The sequence below is a fragment of the Mytilus edulis genome, chromosome 1, assembly GCF_963676685.1.
Source record: "Mytilus edulis chromosome 1, xbMytEdul2.2, whole genome shotgun sequence".
Taxonomy (NCBI): Eukaryota; Metazoa; Mollusca; class Bivalvia; order Mytilida; family Mytilidae; genus Mytilus; species Mytilus edulis.
Genome location: NC_092344.1, coordinates 49,981,160 through 50,007,902, shown reverse-complemented (window position 1 = coordinate 50,007,902; position 26,743 = coordinate 49,981,160). Strand labels below are relative to the sequence as shown.

At 32.6% G+C, this 26,743-nt stretch overlaps 2 protein-coding genes across 5 annotated transcripts in view; one reads left to right on the top strand and one right to left on the bottom strand.

The window, feature by feature from the left end:
- The window catches only part of LOC139513342 (mucin-21-like), a 254,285-nt gene that overhangs the window by 104,962 nt on the left and 122,580 nt on the right, over positions 1 to 26,743 (top strand). The window lies entirely within an intron of this gene.
- The window catches only part of LOC139484618 (titin homolog), a 43,288-nt gene that overhangs the window by 15,942 nt on the left and 603 nt on the right, over positions 1 to 26,743 (bottom strand). Inside the window, exons 1-7 of one of the 4 annotated variants that reach the window (XM_071268413.1) lie at positions 18,044 to 18,171; positions 7,247 to 7,508; positions 6,534 to 6,681; positions 5,591 to 5,683; positions 3,010 to 3,024; positions 1,585 to 1,615; positions 680 to 734 (exon numbers count right to left, since the gene is read on the bottom strand). In XM_071268413.1, coding sequence (XP_071124514.1) covers positions 680 to 734; positions 1,585 to 1,615; positions 3,010 to 3,024; positions 5,591 to 5,683; positions 6,534 to 6,681; positions 7,247 to 7,366 — 462 coding nt within the window. In that variant the 5' untranslated portion in view covers positions 7,367 to 7,508; positions 18,044 to 18,171. Of the gene's footprint in view, positions 1 to 679; positions 735 to 1,584; positions 1,616 to 3,009; positions 3,025 to 5,590; positions 5,684 to 6,533; positions 6,682 to 7,246; positions 7,509 to 18,043; positions 18,193 to 26,743 lie in introns of those variants that run through there. The other 3 variants (XM_071268424.1, XM_071268435.1, XM_071268443.1) reach the window with 3 other exon arrangements.

The window sequence follows — 26,743 nt, the reverse complement described above, 5'->3', positions numbered from 1 at the left end:
AGCATTAAGGGTTATACAATTATGTTAATAAAAATGCATACTAAACAGATTTTCATACAAGCCATCATGCATCATGTACTGTGTTACAAACCCTTAGTTTAGCCGACTAGGAATAGAATGACCAAACTAAAGAAAATTTCATTTTTTTTATAGTCAAGTGGCAGAATGGCCAAGGGCACTGGACACAATGCAAACACTGCTGCCATCAATATCTGAACAGGTTGAGCTTGAATTCCACAGAGGGTGCTATGGATTTTTAAATGCAGAACTGCATGAACATTTTTTACCTAAACACATGTGGTATAAAGTAAATAAAATTTAAAAAGTATGGCTTTAAGTGAAGAAAATATAAATGAGAAATCTTGCAAGTCTCTTTTACTAATTATATCAACACTTTGTTTGCTCTGTTGATTATTTCAAAATACAATGTAGTGGAACTAAAACTGAAATATCAGCCTGTAAATGCTTGTATCTTCAGTATTTCTTCTTTTTCATGTTTTTGTATAAAAAATGTAATTTCAAGTATACACATGAAATGTTATAAGGTTGTCATTTTTTAAATGTAGGATGTAAATGTTTCTACAAGAATTCCTTATCTTGAATAAACCAATTATATACATTATATGGCAATTATTCTAGACTAAGTGTAGATACAATGAAAATCAGTTTTCAGACTTACCTTTAGGTATGATGCTTTCTGATCAGGACTGCCAAAAAATTGTCTAAACAACTCCCTGAAAGAAAAAAAAATGTTTGTCTGTAAAATATGAGTTCAATTAATTTTGTAACTGTGACAAAACTAAGATGGCAATTCCCTCAGCTAAAGTTGTCACAGGATCATTTTACCTCTCCCTGTAGTGCCCTTAAGGATTTCATGCTGTCAAATGATATTATTGCTAAAATTTTCACTCTCAAAACTTTTGTAACGTGCACAGCTGATCATGATCAATATTTATTTGTTGTGAGTACAGAGATCATTAACCTCAGATATTAATGCAAATCTTTAGTTCGGTGTACAAACATTGAAAAAGGCTTTAACATTTTAATGCATTATTCATTTCAGTAGTAGTAATGGTGTCATTTTTTTTACATAAATAAGGCCGTTAGTTTTCTCGTTTGAATTGTTTTACATTGTCTTATCGGGGCCTTTTATAGCTGACTATGCGGTATGGGCTTTGCTCATTGTTGAAGGCCATACGGTGACCTATAGTTGTTAATGTCTGTGTCATTTTGGTCTTTTGTGGATAGTTGTCAAATTGGCAATCATACCACATCTTCTTTTTTTATAATATAGTGTTCTTTTACAGCACAAATGTATCTGTAGTGGCTTTCCTGCTTGAAGTGAAAGAAGTGAAACACTGCTTTTCCAAACCTTTATGCTAAATCATGATGCTTAACGAATTACATGAATTAGGGAAGCAGATTTTCAATAACTATTGTCACCCAATAAGTTCATCAAACCATCAAGCTAAAAATAAATTTAGCAAGTAGATTTGCAATAACCATTTTCACACATCAAAGTTTAATTCAAGAGCCGTCTATAGATACTCCTCCTCAAAAAAGTATTGTAAGAAAAGCCCTTACCTGGTATCTCGACAGTAAAAAGGGTCTTTTGCTGAAAGAAAAAAAAAAAAACAGAATTTGCAAAAATCATAACTTCATTACAAATGTTATACAAAAATATTTTGTTCTCACAAATGTGTCTTTACATTTTTTCAATATTTTTTAATATTTAACAAATCTTTAAAAGCCTTTACCAACAGACCTAGTTTTTATGCACTTAAAACATTTTTTAATGTGTTAACTTTTTGTTTTCAATATATTTCATTTTGACATGTCTGTAGCTCACAGCTGTTAATCAGGGAAAAATGTTGCATCAATAGGAACTATTTATAAATTATATCATTTTTAAATAAACAAAATTAAATTTGAATAATTATTGACCACTTTCACATGCTTGTTTAGAAGCCACCAAGTTAAATGATTGTTTTGCTTAATTTCACTATATGCATTATGCCAAAAACTACAATTGTAAGTTAGCTGTGCAACCATGATTGGGTCAAGACTTTGTACTTCCACTGAACACATACTAGATACTATAAAAACAACCCTTAGCCAGCTTGTGCTCCCCTGAGGTTAAGGATTTGGACCCATTTAAATTAATAGAGCAACCCAGTCATTCACACCAAGTAGGTTTAATTTTCCTTTTCATGTTAGTGGTTTGAAAAATTCAAGGAATGGAAGATAATACTATTTTTGTTAAACGACATGGGCTTCTCTCATTGTCGAAGGCCGCACAGTGAATTATAACTGCTAATTACTACTTTATTTTAATTCTGGTGGATTATTATTTAATTGCCATTTTAAGAACATCCAGTAAAAATATAAGCAGTAGATAAACTAGCTGTTGTAGCAAAAGATTTCCATATAAAATGTACAAAAATGTATTTTAAGGAAAGTATCCACCTGGTGGACAAGAAACAATTTCAATATGAATTTGATGGTGAAGGAAGAAAGAGGTATTGTAACACTTATTTTGTATTACAGCTAATTTCCTAATGCATGTAAAGCAATACTTTGATAAGCTTGCTTACTTTGTTTGTATATTGTACAATTGTAATAAGGATAATATTCAATCAAATTAAAATATAATATATACAGGTTAAAATATGCCTAAATATTGTTTGAAGAAGTCAATGTTAATTACAAAGCTTGAATTAACGTTTATACAAACAGACCAAGCAAGCCTACCAAAGTTTTACTCTACAAGCATTAGGAAATTAGCTGTAACATTACATTATTGTAGGTTATTGTAGATAATAAACAAATATGCAAAAAGAAAGTTGAAATAATCAAAAAATGAGTTTTTAAATTTGCTCCATTACATTTAAACAGGACCAAACTGTAACACTCACCAGAGCACAATCATACTTTGGGTTACAATATTGTATTAACACACATACATTTATTTGTTTAACAATAGAGTTCTTAACCCTTTGGAATTCTTACCCATATTCTTGGAATCTGAATTAAGAAATTTTACAATGTAAACTTAAATACCTTTTAAAAAAGCACTGAACAATAATTGCACAAAACAGCCATATCCATCACTGTTTGTAGAAAATGTTATATATTGGCTATAACTTACCAAAAATTTAAAATGTTCATTCCAAAAGATAAATTTCTATGCAATGTATTTCCTAGAAATATTAATTCATGAAAACTGAACTGTTTGCATTGACATACCACTAAAAATCTAGTACATTTTTACAAATGTCTAGAGTGCTCTCTAACTACGAGTTTATGGTAAATATATTTCTTTCATAAATGTTGACCAATTCCATTTTTTCAGACTCTTAAAACTTGAGTTTAGAGAAAGAACTGTTGATTTTTACATTTGTATGTTTAAAAGCAACAGTGAAACAAAATAATGATACAAAGTGGATAACTTTCTTTAATGTTATATGTTCTTATATTTGTTTACATGCCACAAATAAATTCATACATTAAGATAAAACCAGGTGCTCCGCAGGGCGCAGCTTTATACAACCGCAGAGGTCGAACCCTGAACAGTTGGGGCAAGTATGGACAAAACATTCAAGCGTGATACAGCTCTGAATTTGGATTGTGATAAAAATTTTGACATTACATGGTTTTTTTTTACACAAAACAAATGTCAAGATTTTACAAATCAATTAAAGATTTCTTCTTCAAACTTATTTATGCCTTTGAGCAATTCACTATGCTGTTGAATATTAATCCTCTCAAAAAAATGTTTGAAGAAATTTTCTTTTTATTTATGAAATCTGAAATGAGAAAAATTTAACACCCCCCCCCCCCATTTTTTTTCACATCCCCGTTTCCTTTTTTCCAAAACTGATATCAATTCAAATTTCTAATGGAGTTTGCAACAATAACTACTCTTTTAAATACATCATAAAATATTAAAATGTAAAATAAAGTGCTTGTTATCACTGAATGGTAAAGATTGGTTGGTAGTAAAAGTGAATATACATTGTTTATTGTATAAAACAATAAAAAAACCTTCATCAGCAACATTTTATATTGGCAAATTTCCAATAAAGTTATTTACATAAAGTTATTGGCAAATAAAAATAGAAAATGACATCATAGTCATGTCTGGCAAATGTCCAACATACATTATCTAAAAACATTTTAGATAAGATAAGGAAAAAAAGCTTCATCAGCAACATTTTATATTGGCAAATTTCCAATGAAGTTATTTACATAAAGTTATTGGCAAATAAAAAAAGAAAATGACATCATAGTCATGTCTGGCAAATTTCCAACATATATTATCAACTACTTTTCTATACAAAGAAAGATAACTCCAACTCAAAATTAATTGCTATTGCACAATATTGTGCAATTAGATATTTCTTGCTATTGTGCAATACTGTGCAATTGAAAATTTCTTGCTATTGCACAATACTTGATATGGAATCCTGATTTGGACCAACTTGAAAACTGGGCCCATAATCAAAAATCAAAGTACATGTTTAGATAAGGCATATCAAATAAGCCCAAGAATTTAATTTTTGTTAAAATCAAACTTAGTTTAATTTTGGACCCTTTGGACCTTAATGTAGACCAATTTGAAAACTGGACCAAAAATTAAAAATCTACATACACAGTTAGATTTGGCATATCAAAGAACCCATTTATTCAATTTTTGATGAAATCAAACAAAGTTTAATTTTGGACCCCCATTTGGACCAACTTGAAAACTGGGCCAATAATTAAAAATCTAAGTACATTTTTAAATTCAGCATATCAAATAACCCCAAGGATTCAATTTTTGTTAAAATCAAACTAAGTTTAATTTTGGACCCTTTGGACCTTAATGTAGACCAATTTGAAAACGGGACCAAAAATTAAGAATCTACATACATAGTTAGATTCGGCATATCAAAGAACCCCAATTATTCAATTTTTGATGAAATCACACAAAGTTCAATTTTGGACCCTTTGGGCCCCTTATTCCTAAACCGTTGGGACCAAAACTCCCAAAATCAAACCCAACCTTCCTTTTGTGGTCATAAACCTTGTGTTTAAATTTCATTGATTTCTATTTACTTATACTAAAGTTATTGTGCGAAAACCAAGAATAATGCTTATTTGGGCCCTTTTTTGGCCCTTAATTCCTAAACTGTTGGGACCAAAACTCCCAAAATCAATCCCAACCGTCCTTTTGTGGTCATAAACATTGTGTCAAAATTTCATAGATTTCTATTCACTTAAACTAAAGTTATAGTGCGAAAACAAAGAAAATGCTTATTTGGGCCCTTTTTGGCCCCTAATTCCTAAAATGTTGGGACCAAAACTCCCAAAATCAATCCCAACCTTCCTTTTGTGGTCATAAACCTTGCGTTAAAATTTCATTGATTTCTATTCACTTTTACTAAAGTTAGAGTGCGAAAACTAAAAGTATTCGGACGACGATGACGACGACGCCAACGTGATAGCAATATACGACCCAAAATTTTTTTGCGGTCGTATAAAAAATAATAAAAAAATAAATAAATAAAATTAAAAAATATATATATCATCTAATAGTTTGTGGTCTTACCAAAATTCTTCGAATCAAGATTAGGAAACTTGTCATGATTCTGAGCTAGCCTTGCTATGTCATCTACAAAACTTCTAGCTGATGTTGCAGATCCTGAAAAAAGAGTAAGAAAAGATCAAAGATTATAAAACTATAAGCCTTCATGTCAGTGTTTGTAAAGTTTAATTTATCATTTAATGTGGATTCATTATTATTCTTTGAATACCAATTTTTCGTGGTTTTCATGGGTACAGGTATTGAAATGTTCAACAAATTACACATTTTCCATAGGCTTTGTATGCAGAAATTGACAAAACCACGAAATCAAACATCCATGAAAATGCTGGTTTTCCTCAATCCACCAAAAATGAATACCCATAAAAATGAATAAATCCACAGTACCTTGTTCCAATTCATATAGAATCATATTCAAAACAGTGTGGTTGTGGCCATTGATTGACGACCTAAATTATCCGATTGACTGGGACAGATTATGTGAACTTTGTCTGTAACGACCACTGCTCACTATGTACTTGTTAAAGACACTTCTACTGTGGGGTCACCAAAGGTTCTCAACACCTAAATAAAGTAATTCAAAAAACAAATCAGAAATAACACAATGTTTTGATTTATTTCAATAATATAAATCAAAACATAAAGGTTATTCCTGATTAATTTTTTGAATTATTTTATTATTAAAGGCGTTAAGAACCTTTGGTGACCCCACAGTTTAAGTGTCTTTAACAAGTACATAGTGACCAGTGGTCGTTACAGACAATCGTTCACATAATCTGATTGATGGCTGATTTATTTTGAAGGGGGCCAAAATTTATTTGAGAATTGCTCTGAGACCTTGAGAGGTGATATCTTACATGTCTTAATGACCCTATCAAAAATTACTTGTCATTGAAAATGATGAACTGCATTTATGAATTCTTAGATGCCTATTTATTGAACATCATACCTTCAAGAAATTGTTCATGCATATTTATAAATCCTTGGTCCAGTAGATCATTTAACTTTGGGGAGTCAAATGACATTTGCTTTATTACTCCATGTTTGACCGTATAACTTCTAAAGGATATAATAAATCTCGTCCAAAATGGTTTGCCCTGAAAATTCAATTAAAGATACATTATGATTGCACAACATATATTAAACACTAATCACTTTTGGTGAGTCCAAAATAGTTTGCCCTGAAAATTTAATTAAAGATACATTATGATTGCACAACATATGGACACTTATCACTTTTGATGTTAACGTTTTGATTTAAATGAAATACAAATTTTCATATCTTATTCATTTCTACTCATTATAACTTTTTATTTGATTGAATACATTTTTGTGGATATATATATATTTGCTTATTTAGTCTTGTGTGGAAGAGATATTGCAGTTTATCTGACCAAATGACTGACAGTCCTTAATGAATTTGGTGACAGCAAAGCATAAATTTGCATATATACAGTGAAACCTTTTTAAACTGAACCTCAGGAGTTAAGATTTCGGTCTTGGCCGATGTTCGGTTTTATCATGTTCACAACGCATATAATTTGATGTGACGGTGCTAACGAACATTTTTGGTTTATGCAGGTGTTTGGTTTATACAGGTTTTCAGTTCATACAGGATTTGGTTTAGTCAGGTTTCACTGTACAAAACAAATTATTTTTTACCTGTTCTTTCCACATACACCTGAAGGCATCTTTATGTTTTGTGAAAAACAAAAATTCCGTAGGAGAAACCTCCATGTCAAAGAACTCAATATCTGTATCTGATAGACGTATCTTCCTCATCTTGACGAGACTCCTTGCTTCGTCTTTTTTCTGCTTTACTGTTATCCTTCTTTCGGATCTACTATTTTCCTGTTTTCTTCTTTCACAGGATTTTGAATATTTACTTTTTATATTTTCCTTTAAATCTGTTCTGTTCACAAATCTGAAAAAGATTATTCAATAAATACAATTTGCATGTACAAAATGAATATTAATTATGACAAAGAACACATATAAGGGGATTCTGATAAAAGTCACTCTTGTTGGTGTCTGACAGTGAAAGTGTGGGTCCACTGACTGCTTAAGAGGTGGACCTGTTCCAGTTATGCTTCAGTGATTCCCTATATAATCAACCAAATTTTTTTCCCACAAAAGGGGGAGGGGGCTGAAAAACCCTCTAAATCCAGTTGGTCGGGGAAAAATTTAAAAAAAAATCTTTCACCAGAGAAAAACATGCAAAAAAAATATATTTCACCTTTCTAACAATATGTTTGGTATGCTATCTTGTAATCATTTCTTAAATTTTAGTTCAATGAAATATTATTGCTCAGCTATCATAAACATCGCATGACATGTCTAAAAATTTCCAAAAAGGGGGGTTGTGTCCAAGGACAAAGATGAAATTAAATTGTCATTTCACAAACAAGAAAAAAAAACTGATCCATGTAGCTCTTTATCAATTTCAGGAAACATAGGGAATAATGATCTTCAAGCATGAAAACTGATAAAGAAAACATTGCAAACACGTTATACGAAAATAAGTGTCAAAAACGTAATCATGGTAATTTAGAATCGTCCAATGGAAAAAGGAGCATATCAGTATAAAGGATTTGTTTATATTTAGTACTTTTAACTTGACGTCTTCCACATTTGGACAAGTTCATTTTCCATTTTTCTATGAGATGATGCATCTTACAGAATGACAAATACGGAATCGAACTTATTGTGTATAAATTAGTTTTAAACACAGGTTTCGTATCTCAAATTTATTTGCGCAAATAATTACAATAGCGTATTTAGATAGGTTGGATGAATCTAAATGATAATTGTTGTATTTATATGTCTTATATGTATACAAACAAGAGTGCACACGCTGAAATGTCTCGCCTTCTTAACTAATCATTGATATTATGTTGATAGTCCTAAATATAAAGCTTTATTACAACTGTCACATAAACTTTACCAAGAAAACTAAACGTTGACCAACGAACCATGAAAATGAGGTCAAGGTCAGATGAACCATGCCAAGCATGCATGTACAGCTACAGTACACACTGTGACATGGTCTGAAAAATCATCAGCATCTTGTATGCCTGGCATTAAATGCTGGGCTTTTATTGGGGGTCATAAATCACTGGCTGATGGTCAGACTACCTGCTGGGATAATTAAAGGTGATCAACCAGGTGTTTTAAATCTTTTAACAGGTAGAAGGTTTCATGTCTTGATTACATAATATTTAGATGTACAGGTAAATTTTACCTGTGTTTGTCTTTGCATTATTAAGAAAAAATACAACTTTTATTATGCTTTTCTGTTATTTTGTCTGTCAGAATAAAACATTAAAAAATATATTTTTTTTATATTCTTCACCTGCTGTATCTTAAAGAATTAATTTTAAATCTAATATTTGTTCAAATATTAATAAAACTAAATTTTAAATGTAATATATATTCATAACCATCTTCCTATTAATTTGATTAATATCTATTGAAAAGAATTTTTTTTAAGGAAATCAGTAAATAAAAAAAAATAATAGTATTTTTTTATTTATGTCTCTTGTTCGTTCTAAAACGATTTGTCATTTTAAAGGATTTTGGTTTTATATATAACAGAATATGTTTTGAATTGGTACATGAACATTGTATGTGTGTAATTCCTTTTTTTTAATCTTGTGACCTTGTCTGATTTTATAGGTTAAAGCTCTCCCTTTTTTTCTTTAGTTATTTGTAGCATTCTTGGTATTTTTTAGTCTTCTTTTTGATGTTTCACCAGTAAATAAAATATTTGTTAAATATTTATTTTCTTTTAATCTTGTAAGGCCGGCTTGTCAGATTTTATAGGTAAAAGCTGTTCGTTTTTCTTCAGTTTTTTGTAGCATTCATGGTACGATTTAGTCTTGTTTTTTATGTTTCACCAGTAAACCAAATATTTGTAAGTTATATTATTTTTTTAATCTTGTAAGGCCGACTTGTCAGATTTTATAGGTTAAAGCTCTTCCTTTTTTTTTTAATTTTTTGTAGCATTCATGGTTTTATTTAGTCTTGTTTTTGATGTTTCACCAGTAAATAAAATTCTATTATCTTGTCTATTCAATAATTTACAAATAAAGATAGTTTATAACATTTTATTAGGAACACATGTAATATATGACAAATATAGCATAAAACAGATAATAAAATAATGCAGTGTACATTTAAATTGAATTTGAATTAAAAAGTCCAATGTTTGTCACTAAAGAGTTTTCTTCTTCTGTTTTCCGGGAATGGGTCTCCTTAAAGCTTCATTTATCTTTGTAACCACCATCAGCTTCCACGCTTGCTGTTGAGTTACCTCAGGAAAGAAATGGCTGACATACTGGTGTAAGTATTGTAGTCTTACTGTATCAAGAGGGTTTTTGTTGTTTTTTGCGTCACCATTATAAAATCTCCTCAAACATTCACATGTAAAAAGTTCAGGGTATAAGAGTTCAACAATATGTTTTGCAAAATTACCAGGGCCAGAAGATGAATTAAACTCTCTAAGTAAATCAGTTGCTGCAATCTTATGTGGAGCTGGAATTGATTGGAACTTCGCATCAATGACTTCAAAGACTCAACCGCTTTATTGACCATTTATATAAAGTTGTCCCAGTAGTAATAGCATTAGAAGGACGTGCAACAGCCGATGTACCTCGCAAAATATTTCCTGAAAGGTCTTATGGTAAATCGATAAGTTACTTCAAAACCAAGTTAGATGACCCCAGTTTCACCAAGAAGATCGAACACCTCCTACCACACTACGAAAACCAAGTCAAGAACTACGAGAGATGCAGCAGAAACTTTTTCATAACAGTCTTTTTCAAGGCTACACAAATCATTCAAAAAGATATCTTTAATTTGTTGTACACTCAAAGGGGGGCTTCAAAGAGTTTTACTAATTATACCCATTGCCTTATCAAGTAGTGACCCTCTACTGTTTGTGACTGATTTCTAAAACGTATAGATTTTTTTATCCTACATATTCTTGTTCTTCAAGAACAAAAGAAAATATCGATTTTTTTTGTAAACACATATTTACGCTATTCAGTAAGTTTTATATTATAATTGAGAAAATTTGCTGCCTTCTATTTTACCTAGAAAAAATCTCGTAAATAGTTTTTTTTGCTGCAAACTATTTTATTGAGAAAAAAATCTCGATTATTTTTATTTTTTTATCATAGAATTTTAAGACAGTTGAATATGTCGTTGTGTTTTTTTTACAAAGAATACACACTGGACATAGTTACATGCTAGGCTAATAATATCTTTTATAATTTTATCAATCGTAACTACTCTCGCTATACAGTACGATAATTATTGAAGAGTTATTTCTTCGTGCAAACAGAAAGCCGGCCGAGTAGTTCCGATTGATGATTTTATCCATGAAATTGAACAGGAAACCCCTAAAGTTTTAAACACATGTACACACGTGATATTATCGTGTCAACCTTGACCCCGCTTTCACCAGCAATGCATTTAAATGTTCAATCAAATTCTCTTCCAATCCAAACATTTTATTACAATAAAAATAACCATCGTATCTTACAAACGAAAAACTAGTTTTCAATAATAGACGTTTCAGCAGCTGTTTCATTCGGGTATTTCTTGTTACAGTAATATTTCACGTTTTGAGAATATATAAGAGGGAGGATAGGACCTTTATCGGGACTCCAGGATCGGGTGTTTTTAAGCTTGGGATTTCAAGAGTAACACTTTCGGGTTCCGGAAATTCTTTTTCGAATTAGGGGACCTCGGGATTTCGTGATTTTAAGTCCGGGATTTCGGGATTTTGTTTTTTTAAGCCCGGCATTTGGGATCAGGACCCCTTCTTACCCTCCCTCACATGACGTTTTCAAATATGAATAAAGATAGGAAACTCATGTCTTTTTAAAAGAAAACTAATCTACGAAATAACTAGAACATATAACTCGCGACGAAATGTAGAAGTAATGAGAAAAGAACGGAAAGGAAAAGATATTTTAATTTATATTCGAATCGTAAAAAAAAAATGAGAAGATAAATAAGAGAACAATAATGTGTAGAATGTTTCTTCCTCAGACAGACCTGAAAAAAAAAACCATATTTCTTTTATTGGTAAATTAAATAATAAGAACTGAAACAATCTGAAAACCGTTCATGCCTTTTAAATGTCTATTATGTAATTATCGATTTTACCTGTTACATTATCATAACTAATTACATAATATTAAGTAGCATGTGCGGCCGACCATGCACGCTTGGCTGATTTTATTGCACCTAATATCAGCTGATGATTTGATTGACAACAGGTAATCAATCATCGACATTTAAGTCGCTGATGCTGAGCCTTTTTAAAACCTGCGACATTTTTCAGACCATGTCACGGAATGTACTGTAACAATTCTTCCATACAACAAATATAGTTGACCTATTGCTTATAGTTTAAGAACAGACCAAAACACAAAAACTTAACACTGAGCAATGAACCCTGAAAATGAGGTCAAGGTCAAATGAAACCTGCGCATCTGACATGTATATCCTAAAATATTTCCATACACCAAATATAGTTGACCTATTGCAATTAGTACTAGAAAAAAAGACCAAAACTCAAAAACTTAACTTTGACCACTGAACCATGAAAACAAGGTCAATGTCAAATGACACCTGCCAGCTAGACATTTACACCTTTCAATCATTCCATACACCAAATATAGTAGACCTATTGCATACAGTATAAGAAAAAGACAAAAACACAAAAACTTAACTATAACCACTGAACGATGAAAATGAGGTTAAGGTCAGATGATACCTGCCAGTTGGACATGTACACCTTACAGTCCTTCCATACACCAAATATACTAGACCTATTGCTTATAGTATCTGAGATATGGACTTGACCACCAAAACTTAACCTTGTTCCCTTATCCATGAAATGAGGTTGAGGTCAAGTGAAAACTGTCCGACAGCCATGAGGACCTTGCAACGTACGCACATACCAAATATAGTTATCCTATTACTTATAAGAAGAGAGAATTTAACATTTCAAAAAATCTTAACTTTTTTTCCAAATAGTCACTGAACCATGAAAATGAGGTCAAGGACATTGGACATGTGACTGACGGAAACTTCGTAACATGAGGCATCCATATAATCGACACTGACTAGGGTTACAACTGTTACATGGAAATGTAACAATAATTTTTATGTAACAATAATAAAAAAATTATTGTTACATTGGAGACTAAATGCCGGAATGCATGGTCAGGTAAGGACCTGATTAATTAAGAATGTAACAATAATTATTGAGGCTACGGTTACATAGTGTTATTGTTACATGAAAAACAGCAATGTACGATGGGACTTGTAATATGTACTAAATAATAAAAGTTGAAGACATTTATTTCATATTTATATTCTATTAAAATACATACAATTATTACATACAATTTCTTTAATTTTTTATTTACAACGACAGCTTCTACATATCCAGTAAGTGGTTTTTGGAGCATGTATTAGTCCAACACATTTTTGATGAATCCACTCCAAGCAGCCATCATACACCAATGATGACGCAAAGTGAACGTCTGTATCACATACCGTGCAATTCTATTCTGCGATATTCCTCAGATTAAGAAGATAAGCAGAGCAACCTTTAATATTTGCCATGCTTCTGGTGATAAAAGCTTTTTTACTCTACCAATGTAGGGCTCACGCTACCAGGCGACTTGGGCGAAGAATTTCTTTCCCGACTGTCACTTCGCTTTCCCGACACCCAAAAGCAAAAACAAGTCGCTCTGTTCTTGACGATACTCGCTTTCAGTCGCTTCCTTTCATGGGACATTTTCAATTTTTACCAAGTTGATGAAACATCAATTTTTTATTGATAATTAAAGAAATTTAGACATAAACAATTCATTATCTTAAGAAAAGAGGTTGAAGCATTGTTTTTGCAGTGTACGTGTAGCACGTTATTTGATAAAATACAACTTTTTATCACTTTGTGCATTTCCTCAAGTTACGGTGCTTGTTACTCGAAAACCTAAATTTCGGCGGCAAAATAAGTTTGTTACTTCATTTAAACGTGATAAAAGTTGCCTCTAGTAAATGTTTAATCCATTTATTGCATTAAAAACATCATCTTCCTTTCCAAATAACTTGACAAACATCGTTTATTTTTGTAAATTTTCTTGCATTTGTACGCCATGCATTGACCGATTTCTAAACTACTGATCTGAACCGGACCAGCTATGACCGAAATCCATACTTTTACAATAACTACTATGGACGCACGGATGGAACAGCTGACAGAAGAATATTGATCCCAAAGGGGAAAATTACGTATTCCACAGGGGCGGATCCAGCCATTTTAAAAAGGGGGGGTTCCTAACCCAGGACAAAGGGGGGGGGGGGGGGGGGGGGGTTCCAATTACATGTCCCCATTCAAATGCATTGATCGTCCAAAAAAAGGGGGGTTCCAACCCCCGGACCCCCCCTCTGGATCCGCGCCTGTTCCACATGCATTAAGATACTTTTGGTTACATCTAATTGATGGGTGTATATAATTCCCTATATTTTTTATGGATTGTTTCAAAGTTGCTAAACTCTGAGACTATTAATTATATTATGGCCAAGCTTAATAACTTTTTTTTTATGAGAAACACTGAATTTCATACACAAGATAGATTTGAATTGAATTGTAATTGATATATTAATTACAATTTCTTTACATTTTTTAAAATAATTTTTTTTTTTTTAGTGCTAGATATTAAAAATACTTAGTTGGTAGTTTCTCACAAAAACCTTAGTAAAACTTAAACAACTTTTAATTTGAAATGTTACTTTAATTGTATACTCAGATATGAATTGAATAATATAAAAAGAACATTATTTACATACATGTATGACCCTTTATACTATGGTCACCTACCGGAAAATATATTTTGGGCACTCTCGGTGTTACCATAAATGTTATGTTTTTCGGAAGTCTACTGTATTTTAGATTTCAATAATGTAAAATTTGGCGGGAATTATTAGATACACTCTGTCTTTCATCGTTATATTGTGGTAAACTCCCGAGAGAGCCGAAAATATATTTTCCGGTAGGTGTCGCTTTAGTACTTTCATTTTCAAAAGTAGGGCCTCGATTCATTCTATTTCAGAAATGTTGAGTTTGTTTTAAGGATTACAATAGTTATAGAGGTTACTTAAGGTAATAAATATATGTCATTGGAGAGATAATTCAAGTGGGAACAGATTTATTCAGGTCAAAAAGTAAGTGAAAGTCTTAGAAAAATTTTACAGCAATAATTTGAAGCATTGTCGCAAATGAGCTTCCTCCCTTGTGTTTTTTTAGGGGTCCGTATGGATAGTAAACCCGGCAATTGTAACAAGTCCCTGTGGGTTTACCTCAGATTTCAGCATGTTCGGTATCCAACTTACAAAATGTAGCAGTTAGTAAACTATTGAACTATTTTTTTTGCCTTTGGCACTACTAATCTGAAGTAGAACCTTTAAGTATATCAAAACCATTAATACGTAAAACTATTTAAACACGATTTGTTGAATAATAATATTTATTATTTATCATTATTACAAGTATTATTTAGTACATATGAAAAAATTACATTTGTAAGCAACACAACTATAGAAGATTCAAATTTAATAAATCTAGCGTACATTGCTGTTTTTCATGTAACAATAACACAATGTAACTGTAGCCTCAACAATTATTGTTACATTCGTAATTAATCAGTTCCTTACCCAAATTTGCACTCTGGCAATTAGTCTCTGATGTAGCAATAATATTTTTATTATTGTTACATTTCCATGTAACCGTAGCCAGTGCCTACAAAGTATGAAGCATCAAGGTCTTTGACCTTCTCAGGGCTCACACTACTTCAGAATTATAGGGAGAAGTGACTTCTCTTTTTGAAACTGATAGGGAGAAGTGGTGAGATTTGAAAGAGAAGTGCTCATTCGCGCGGTGCGATACAATGTTTGGATTTTACAATAGTATAAAGGGCCATATGTAAATAATGTTCTTTTTATATTGTTCAATTCATATCGGAGTAAAAAAATTACAATTCAAGTAACATTTGAAATTAAAAGTTGTTTAAGTTTTACTAAGCTTCTTGTGAGAAACTACCAACTAAATATCTAGCACTAAAAAAAAAAATTATTTTAAAAAATGTAAAGAAATTATAATATATCAATTACAATTTAATTAAAAATTATCTTGTGTATGACATTCAGTGTTTCTCATAAAAAAATATAAAAGTTATTAAGCTGGGTCAGAATATATTGATATTAGTATAATAGTCTCAGAGTTAAGCAACTTTAATCAATAGTTTGAAACAATCCATAAAAAATATAGGGAATTATATACACCAATCAATTAGATGTTACCAAAAGTCTCTTAATGCGTGTGGAATGCTTAATTTTCCCCTTTGGGATCAATATTCTTCTGTCAGCTGTTCCATCCGTGCGTCCGTAGTAATTATTGTAAAAGTACGGATTTCGGTCATAGCTGGTCCGGTTCAGATCCGGAGTTTAGAAATCGGTCAATGGCGGACGAATGCAAGAAAATTTACAAAAATAAACGATGGTTGACAAGTTATTTGGAAAGGAACATGACGTTTTTAATGCAATAAATGGATTAAAAATTTACTGGAGGCAACTTTTATCACGTTTAAATGAAGTAACAAACTTATGTTGCCGCCGAATTTGAGGTTGATGTACGTTTTCGAGTAACAAGCACCGGAACTTGCAGAAATGCCCGAAGTGATAAAAAGTTGTATTTTTATCAAATAACCTGCTACACACTACGAAGACAATGCTTCAACCTCTTTTCTAAAGATAATGAATCGTTTATGTCTGAATTTCTTTAATTATCAATAAAAAATTGATGTTTCATCAACTTGGTAAAAATTGAAAATGTCCGATGACGGAAGCGACTGAAAGCGACTATCGTCAAGAACAGGGCGACTTGTTTTCGCTTTTGGGGGTCGGGGAAAGCGAAGTGACGGTCGGGAAGGCGACTTCTTCGCCCAAGTCGCCTGGTAGCGTGAGCCCTGCCTTCTTAAATATAAAGCTTTAAAGAAGTTAGCTAATGCTGCCACCGCCAGATCACTATCCCTATGTCAAGCTTTCTGCAACAAAAGTTGTAGGCTCGACAAAAAATAGCTTATATAACACATAATAACGGTCTCACTAATTAGCGACAACAAGAATTTTAGCGACAACAAGCGTCAACAAGCGACAAGAAGCGACAACAAGAATTATTTTAGCGACAACAAGCGACAAGAAACTATTAAGCGACAAGAAAACATATTTTTTTTAAATAAAATTAATTATTGCAATAAATATTAAAAGAATATGCAAAAGAAAATAATTTTAGCGACAAGAAAGTTAAAATTGTTTTTGTTTCAATGTTATAGAGTGTACATTTCCTTTGCTCTACCAAGCTGACTGAAGATATACAGTGAACCTTAGTGGTAAAAATCTACGGCTTATCAAAATGGGACCACCATGTACAAAATGTATAAATATTATGTTAGATAGGAATGCACATATTACTATATAATGACTAAAAAAAAAAATAAAAAAAAAAAAAAAAAAATTATATGGACCCTAAGGTAGAACCACGTCCTCGTCGTGGGTCTGGAAACACGCTTAAATAATAAAGATGGCAAAGCGTGGCTGAGAGTTCTACAAATAAAGCATCGAATTGACATAACAAGAGTACACCTAGAGCATAGTATTAAACAAATGAATCAAAATATTATATTCCATTATGCCCGCTCCATATATATCTCCATTCGTTTATTCATACTTTGACTTTGATGAAAACAGACACATACATTATCTTATACATATTCTTCATATTTAAAAATTAAAAAAAAGAAGCTCAATCTCTTTCTTCCTTACAAATGTTTCCTTTCTTCGTCTATCTAACTATATGATAAAACATTTTAATTAGACATATCTGCTCGTATATTTAAAAAAAATCCATTAAATACAAATTTCTTTATATCTAATAAAAAAAAATGTTTTCTTGTCGCTAAATAGTCTTCTTGTCGCTTGTTGTCGCTAAAATAATTCTTGTTGTCGCTTCTTGTCGCTTGTTGACGCTTGTTGTCGCTTCTTGACGCTTGTTGTCGCTAATTAGTGAGACCCCATTTTACAATGATTTGTTACATTTCCTTGTACCTGTAACCTGGCGAATTTATTATTTATTTAGACAAACTTAATCGTATATCTTATGCTTCTGCACCGAGAACTTATTTTGTATCGCGTTATCGCCAAAACCATGCTACCCCGAAGTTACGTGACAACTGAAAACACATGTCAATCCTGTGGTCAGTATCATACTGACCGGAGGATCAACATGGTTTTTCAGTTGTGACACGTAACTTCGCAAGAAATTATTCAATACATTATTGCAGCATTATATAATCGTTCAGTTTGTAACCTAGTGCATACTTTGGTATATTCTCTACTTTGCTTAGCTAACAGGGTTCAAATCCAACGTGTAACTGGAGTAAAAAAGAAATAATAGCAAAGGGTATTTCCCATGTTGTTACTAGCCTCGATTTGGACGTGGCATGTAATGTAAAAATCGAAATAGGGACAGATATGATCAAAATACGAACGATAATTACGAAAAGCATGATAGAGTATGATATGTCTATTTTTAAAAATATTGGACACTTTTAACACTACAATTATATTTTTATTCATTTTGAATAAAATATTTCAAGTTTATGTCTGTCTATTATGCACAATGTAAATACAGGAATGTAAATTGGAAGACGCTACTAGTCTACCAGAGACCGTGATATATACTACAATATATGTCACTCTGCTACTACTAAGGATCCATTTATAAGTATTCTCGTATGTCTTAATAACATTAATGTTTATAGTAGCCTGGCATCCTGATCCAATCTAATACTTCTTCTTTTTCTTTAGTTACGGAATACCATCAACTTTTTGAGGATTACTTTCCGGCGCATGCCTGTATGAGGTCGCTTTAAGTTAATTTCATTTTTTTTTAATTTACTTTTATTTATTTATGAAATTTACAATTTTTTAAGTTTCAATTTTTATCATTATCTTCGGTGATTCCCGAGGTACAAATCCGAGTCGCATATTATATAAATTTTAAACATTTTGTAAGAAGGAGCGAACAGAAAACGATCGAAACACCAAAAAAAGAAAATTCAAATTATTATACATTGTGAAAAAGAAGTGAAATTACTTGGTGTAACAATTGACTATCAGCTTAAGTTTGACTATGCCCATATTTCTAGCATTTGTAAAAATGCAACAATAAAGTAAGAAATGCCATTGGGTCAGTTTAAAAGTTTGGTTGGTAATTGAGAGGGCAGTTCGTGTCAGTGTTCCTCCTGCAGATCTTAGTGAGCTGTAGATCAGTATATTTGTTTACCTTGTATACTCTGGCGTTTAAATTTTGAGGCATATTCTTTTATTTGTGTTCTAAATGCTTGGATTACTTTTAGTGCTTTATAATAGCTATTGCATGAATGTTAGTTTATCTGCATTTTATGTTTGCTTTATATGCTTTAATTGTGCTTATTAATTGCTGTGCTTGATATGGGGGGGGGGGGGGGGAAGACAGGGGTAAGGGAGACAGGGAGAAAGGGGGTAGGAGAAAGGAGAAAGGGGTTGGGAGAAAGGAGAAAGAGGGTAGGAGAAAGGAGAGGGAGGCTGCGAGAAAGGAGAAAAAGTTGGAGAAAGGAGAAAAAATCAAATATCTTACCTTTTAAAAAATGATCTAATATTTCAAGAAAAAATATCTCAAAGGGAGATGTTTTATTCTGATGGGAGAAAGGAGAACGGGGGTAGGAGAAAGGAGAAGAGGGGTGGGAGAAGGGAGAATGGTATACCCCTGTCCTCCCCCTCTGATATTATTATGTATTTCAATTTGCATGTGCTTTATGTTTTATGTGTTTTATGTATTGTGCTTGTCATATATATGTTTATGTCGGATAAAAGCTCTACAGAGCTTATGTTGTATTGTTATATGTATAACCGACTTCAAATAAATCTTTTATTATGCTTTATGTTTCACATTGCATTAACATTTTGATGTTAACGTTTATATATAGTATGACTTACACTTAGACTATGTCTACTAAATTGAGTTACCCTCTTTAAATAAAGAATTTATTATTATTATTATTATTATTACTAGACATATAAACGTTAAGTTAAAGTTAATAACGTCATACAATTATGAACGCAACAATGCAGTCTCCAACGTCAACCGTTGTTCACGTTTCTATAGATTGTCTTTGTCAACACAACAAGATGGCGTGTTGTCAAAAGTACAAGAAGTGGAAATCAATGAAACATAATATTGTTAGTGAAATAAACCACAATTTAGGAGTTGTTCATGGAACTCTTGAAGGTAAATGTGAAACAATTGGATTCAAAATATGTGAAAAGATAAACACAAAAGAATGCACTTTAGACCAAGCATTGGACGCTATCGTTGAGTTTTCACGAGATTGTGCGACACGAGAAAATGAAATTCAGATGGCATGGCTTTCCATTCACTTAGCACTTGGGCTTTGCTTTGAATACAAAGTAAGTAATAAAGCTACAATCAGACGATTTCTTAAAGAAGTTTTATTGTATAGCAGAGGAATAGATATGGGCCTGTTCATGCGGGATATTCTACATTACGATGATCTCAGTTCAACCAACGAAGCAGCGGCTAAATCCCTTTACTGCCTTTCATTTACAGCCGGATTCATGGTAGATATGGTTGAAGATGGATTAGGCGATAAGATTTTTGTTGGACCTGCCAGAGTGGTATACAGTCACCTTGCTCGTGCTCAGAAAGTAAATTACTTAGATCTTCCAATCGGACACCCAACTTTGACCATGACTACAAAAGCAGCAATTTCTTCGTATGTTCCGTCAACCCCCCTTGGATTAGCATGTGAAAGTTTAAAACCCAACGTTGTATTGACTCTGTTACGCTACGGTTGTAGTCCTATAGGTAAACCGATTGACTTTCTAATTTTAACGCTTGGTTCTCAGAAAGTCGTAGAACAAGCAACCGGCCTTAAAAAAATGGACACTCCTTTGGAGAATGTTAAACTTTGTTTCGAATATTGTTTGCGAGCTGTTCGTAGTATAAAAGTACGTATCGGAGAAGAAACAACTGCTGATACTATAAACGACAGAGGCCAGGAACACGTACATTTCGTCAGAGAAACAGCGGCAGACTTTATACCAGACGATTGTTACAAAACTCCCGCAAAGCTGAAGCATCTGGCTAGATGTGAAATTCGAGATACCATGTTTGCTGCTGACAGAGAGCCTGTAGTGATTTACCAACTACCAATAGTTGACAGTTATTGTAAAAAGTACATCGATCTTATGCTTTAACCTTTATACAAATTCAGTTTAAGCACCGACAAAAAAGGGAGACATGAAGAAGTTGATTTTTTAAATTACCACTTTTTATTAGATAGCTCTCTTCAATTACCAAAGTTTTTAATGATTGTGAAATGTACGTTGACTATTATTTTTTTGCTATATGTACTTTACTTATGGCAATGTTATATAATCATGTTATCTGTCAACAGAAAGAGAGATAAAAGTATTTTTCGTTTCTATCTCAATCTTTATCTCATCTCAATTCAGTTATTTTCTGTTGTATTTTTACTATTAAATATGAAGATCACAGCCGCTCTTCATTTCTTTTTAGCTCACCTGGCCCAGTAGGGCCAAGTGAGCTTTTCTCATCACTTGACGTCCGTCGTCCGTCGTCCGTTGTCGTCTGTTAAATTTTACAAAAATCTTCTCCTCTGAAACTACTGGGCCAAATTTAACCAAACTTGGACATAATCATCATTGGGGTATCTAGAAAAATGTGTCCGGTGACCCAGCCAACCACCCAAGATGGCCACCATGGCTAAAAATATAGCATAGGGGTAAAATGTAGATTTTGGCTTATAACTCTGAAATCATAGCATTTAGAGCAAATCTGAATGGGGTTAGATTGTTGATCAGCTGAAGATCTAGCTACCCTGAAATTTTTAGATGAATCAGACAACCCGTTGTTGGGTTGCTGCCCTTGAATTGGAAATTTTAGGGAAATTTTGCCGTTTTTGGTTATTATCTTGAATACTATTATAGATGGAGATAAACTGTAAACAGCAATAATGTTCAGCAAAGTAAGATCTTCAAATAAGTTTACATGACCAAAATGGTCAGTTGACCCCTTAAGGAGTTATTGCCCTTTATAGTCAATTTTTTAAATTTTTTTATTAATTTGGTAAATTTTTACAAAATATTTTCCTCTGTAACTAAAGGGCAAAATTTATTATAGATAGAGAAAATTGTAAGTAGCAAGTATGTTCAGAAAAGTAAAATCTACAAACACATCACCATCACCAAAACACAATTTTGTCATGAATCCATCTGTGTCCTTTGTTTAATATGCACATAGAGCGTGAGCGACACAGGCTCTTAAGAGCCTCTAGTTTATAAATCCTAACGCCCGCCAAAACCTCTCACAGTGTCACTGACGATAGCCGGTTTGAGAGAGAAAGAAAAAAGGGATGTATGGGTACCAGATGAAATGTCTGACTATCAGCATTGTTTATTTTCCGTTTTCGTTTCATTGAACGCAACGTCGGACTATTTGTGATCCAAAGATACTAATTCCATGACCCGAGTTATTGTCCATATTTCAACTGAAAAGCTGCACACTGATATTCAAATAAGGAGATGTGGTATGATTGCAAAAAAGTCCAAATGACGTGCATGTTAGCAATTAACTATATAGGTCACTCTACGACCTTCAATAATGAGCAAGTTGTAACACCCGTATCGTAAAGGCAGCTATCTGACATGCTTCTCTCTTCCCCTATTTTTCTTTCCCTTACATATCGTTTAATCCAGATTGATAGATTGTTGGTTGCTTAACGTCCAGTGGCAAATATTTCATGCATGTGAAGGACGATATGAACTATTCAAATAACAAATACCCATTCGTTCAGAATGTTTAAATTGCATTCACATTTATTTTGTAAACGTTCAAATGTCTTGTGAAAGTTTGTACTTCACTTCATTTAGTCTTAGATGCATGATTTTGTTTATTAGTTGTTAGTGGTTTTGAACTAGCTTTCAGTTACTGCGAGTACTCTCAGATCTGTACTTAGTGTCTTTTTGTTGTTGGGATGTACAAGAATCCGGCCACGTCCACTTGTATTTGTAGTATTTGTATTTTTATCCATCTGATGACTTAAGTCCTTTTCAACTGATTTTTATAGTTCGTTCTTATGTTGTACTGTTACACCACTGTCCCAGGTTAAGGGGAGGGTTGGGATCCCGCTTACATGTTAAACCCGCCACATTCTGTATATGTATGTGCCTGTCCTAAATCAGGAGCATGTAGTTCATTGGTTGTTTATGTGTTACATATTTGTTTTTAGTTCACTTTTTTGTACATAGATCCCGTTAGTTTTCCCGTTTGAATTGTTTTACATTGTAATTTCGGGGCCTTTTATAGATGACTATGCGGTATGGGCTTTGCTCATTGTTGAATGCCGTACAGTGACCTATAGTTGTTTATTTCTGTTTTATTTGGTTTTTTTGAGGAGAGTTGTCTCATTGGCAATCATACCACATCTTCTTTTTTATATTCACGATACTATTTTTGATTGTTGCAAAATCATAACGTCAAACAATTAGAAACGCAACAATGCAGTTGCCAACAGCAACCGTTGTTCAGTTTCTATGATAGATGCTCTTGGTCAACACAAGAAAATGGTGTGCTGTGAAAAGTATAAGAAGTGGAAATCAATGAAACATAACATTGTTAGTGAAATAAACCACAAGTTGGGAGTTGTTCATGGAACTCTTGAAGGTAAATGTGAAACAATTGGATTCAAAATATGCGAAAAGATCGACAAAAAAGAATGCACTTTAGACCAAGCATTGGACGATATCGTTGAATTTTCAAGAGATTGTGCATCAAGAGAAAATAAAATTCAGATGGCATGGTTGGCACTGCACTTAGCACTTGGGCTTTGCTTTGAATACAAAGTAAGTAATAAAGCTACAATCAGACGATTTCTAAAAGAAGTTTTAATATATAGCAGAGGAATAGATATGGGTCTATTCATGCGGGATATTCTTCATTACGATGATTTGAGTCCAACAAACGATGCAGTAGCTAAATCTTTTTACTGCCTTTCCTTTGCAGCCGGTTATATGGTAGATTTAGTTGAAGATGGTTTAGGCGATAAGATTTTTTTGGGTCCTGCCAGAGTGGTATATCGTCACGTTGCTCGTGCTAAAAAAGTAAACTATTTAGAACTTCCAATTGGACATCCGACTCTAACAATGTCTACAAAAACAGCAATTTCTTCATATGTTCCGTCAACCCCACTTGGATTAGCATGTGAAAGTCTAAAACCCAACGTTGTGTTGACTCTGTTACGCTATGGCTGTAGTCCTATTGGTAAACCTATTGATAATATCCTTTTAACGCTTGGTTCTCAGAAAGTCGTAGAACAAGCAACTGGTCTTATGATAGGCGATACACCTTTGGAGCACGTTAGACGATGTTTGGAATATTGTTTGCGAGCTGTTCGTAGAATTAAGGTCCGTATCGGAGAAGAAACAACTGCCGATACTATAAAAGACAGAGATCAGGAACACGTACATTTTGTCAAAGAAACAGCGACAGAATTTTTACCAGACGATTGTTACAAAACTCCCGCTAAGCTGAAGCATCTCGCGAGATGTGAAATCCGAGACATCATGTTTGCTGCTGACAGAGAGCCTGCAATGATTTACAATCTGCCAAAAATTGATAGCGATTGTAAAAAGTACATTGATCTTATGGTTTAACTTGAACAAATTCATCAAAAAATGAAGACTTGTAGATGTCAATTTTTAAATTACACATTCTTATTACTTACAAACAATCAAACACAAATTATGTCAAACAAATTACTAAAGTTTTCTATGGTTGTGAAAAGTAAATAATTATTTATGGCAATATTATGTGATCATGTTTTCGTAAAAAGAATGAGAGCTAAAATGATAATAATCCATTTCAAACACTATCTTTTTGTCTCAATTCAGTTATTTTCTTATTGTTTTTATCATTAAATATAAAAACAACTGTCTCTCTTTATATTCTGTTTTTATATGCACCGAAGCCCAATAAAACCCCTCCCTGACGATAGTCGCTACGAGATGGAAAGAAAGGTATGCATGGTTAGCCTGTATATTCAGTGGTTGTCGTTTGTTTATGTGTTACATATTTGTTTTTCGTTCATTTTTTTACATAAATAAGGCCGTTAGTTTTCTCGTTTGAATTATTTTACATTGTCTTATCGGGGCCTTTTATAGCTGACTATGCGGTATGGGCTTTGCTCATTGTTGAAGGCCGTACGGTGACCTATAGTTGTTAATGTCTGTGTCATTTTGGTCTTTTGTGGATAGTTGTCTCATTGGCAATCATACCACATCTTCTTTTTTATATTATCAGATAAAATGTTGATGATTAACATTGCTTATTTTCCGTTTTCTTTTCGTTTCTACTTCGGAACATTTATGAAGATAAAAACTTCATAATTCGAATTTTTATTCGTATTTCAACTAAAACATTTTATATACCTACAGATATACAATTCAATTGATTGATTGATTGTTGGTTGCTTAACGCCGCATTAGCACAAAAAGGCTATATCGCGGCGATAGCTAATTCGAATATTTTTACAATTCAAGAAATCTGGTATGATTTGAAATGAGTCCACATGGACTACGGCATAATGCTGTGCATGTTAACAATTTAAAACTATATAGTTCACCGAACGTCCTTCAAAAGTGAATAACACCCATATCGTAGTGTCAGATACATGAGAGGGCAAAATGTGAAACAATTAAAACGAAAAAACTTACAATACGTTCTAACTATGATACAAAAGAAAACAGTTCTAACTATGATACAAAAGAAAACAGTTCTAACTATGATACAAAAGAAAACATTTCTAACTCTGATACAAAAAAAACAACAGACATGACAGACGGCAACCAACGAAAGCCATCGTGTACAGGTGCCTTTTTAAGTTTGAATTTCTTGAAAAGCTTGAAAGACTATATTGGAAATGTAGTTGAAATTTGTCAAAAACATTTATAAGGAGTCAATTGATATCATTCAAATTGGCATTTCGGGACCTTTTATATAGCCAATTACACGGTATAGATTTTCCTCATGGTTGAAGTGATATTATTTCTTACACGGACTTCTTTGGTGGATAGTTGTTTCATTGACAATCAAAACACATAGATATAGGAGGATGTGGTATTAGTGCCAATGAGAAAACTCTCCATCCAAATAACAATTTTAAAAAAGTAAACCATTATATTTCAATGTACGGTCTTCAAAACGGAGCCTTGGCTCACACCGAACAACAAGCTATAAAGGGCCCAAAATTACTAGTGTAACACCATTTAAACGGGAAAACATCCATATTTTTTTATTCGTCAGATTTGCATCGCTTATTATCTTTGGATAAACTTTTCTGTTTTCTTCAATTCAAAGTCCATTTGATTTAAGTTTTCAATCATAAGGGAAAGAAAGTTAGAAAGGAGATCTTATATATCTTTATATTTGCACTAATTTAATTGATATTTCTTATCACATTATGAATAAATTGAGTCTATTTTATTTCCTTTTTTATCTGTATTGGTATATTGGAAGTCTTAATATTGTCCCTGTCATTAAATACAAACTGTAGTTCTACGAGTAGTGCCTAATGTACATCTTCGCTATCCATATAACAACCTGTTGGCATTGTATTTGTAGTAAGGGGACGACCATTAAATTTCAAGGGGTGTATGTTTTTTTTTTTAAATGATCTGATCCCCAATTTGATTGAAAAAATATTCTGGTCAAACAGATAAAAAAAAATAATTTAATCCACATTTTCTCAATTGTGTAATAATTTGATTGATTGCGTCGAGAAAAAAAAATGACTGGAAAAAAAAACTATTACCCTCCAACCTTGAAGTAAATGCATGCTCCCAAATTTGGTTTTTGTATCAAAATTGGTGAAATTTTATGTGAATAGATTTTTTTATATTAGACAAGCTTGCGCTTGCAAGTGAAACACAAGCTTGCAC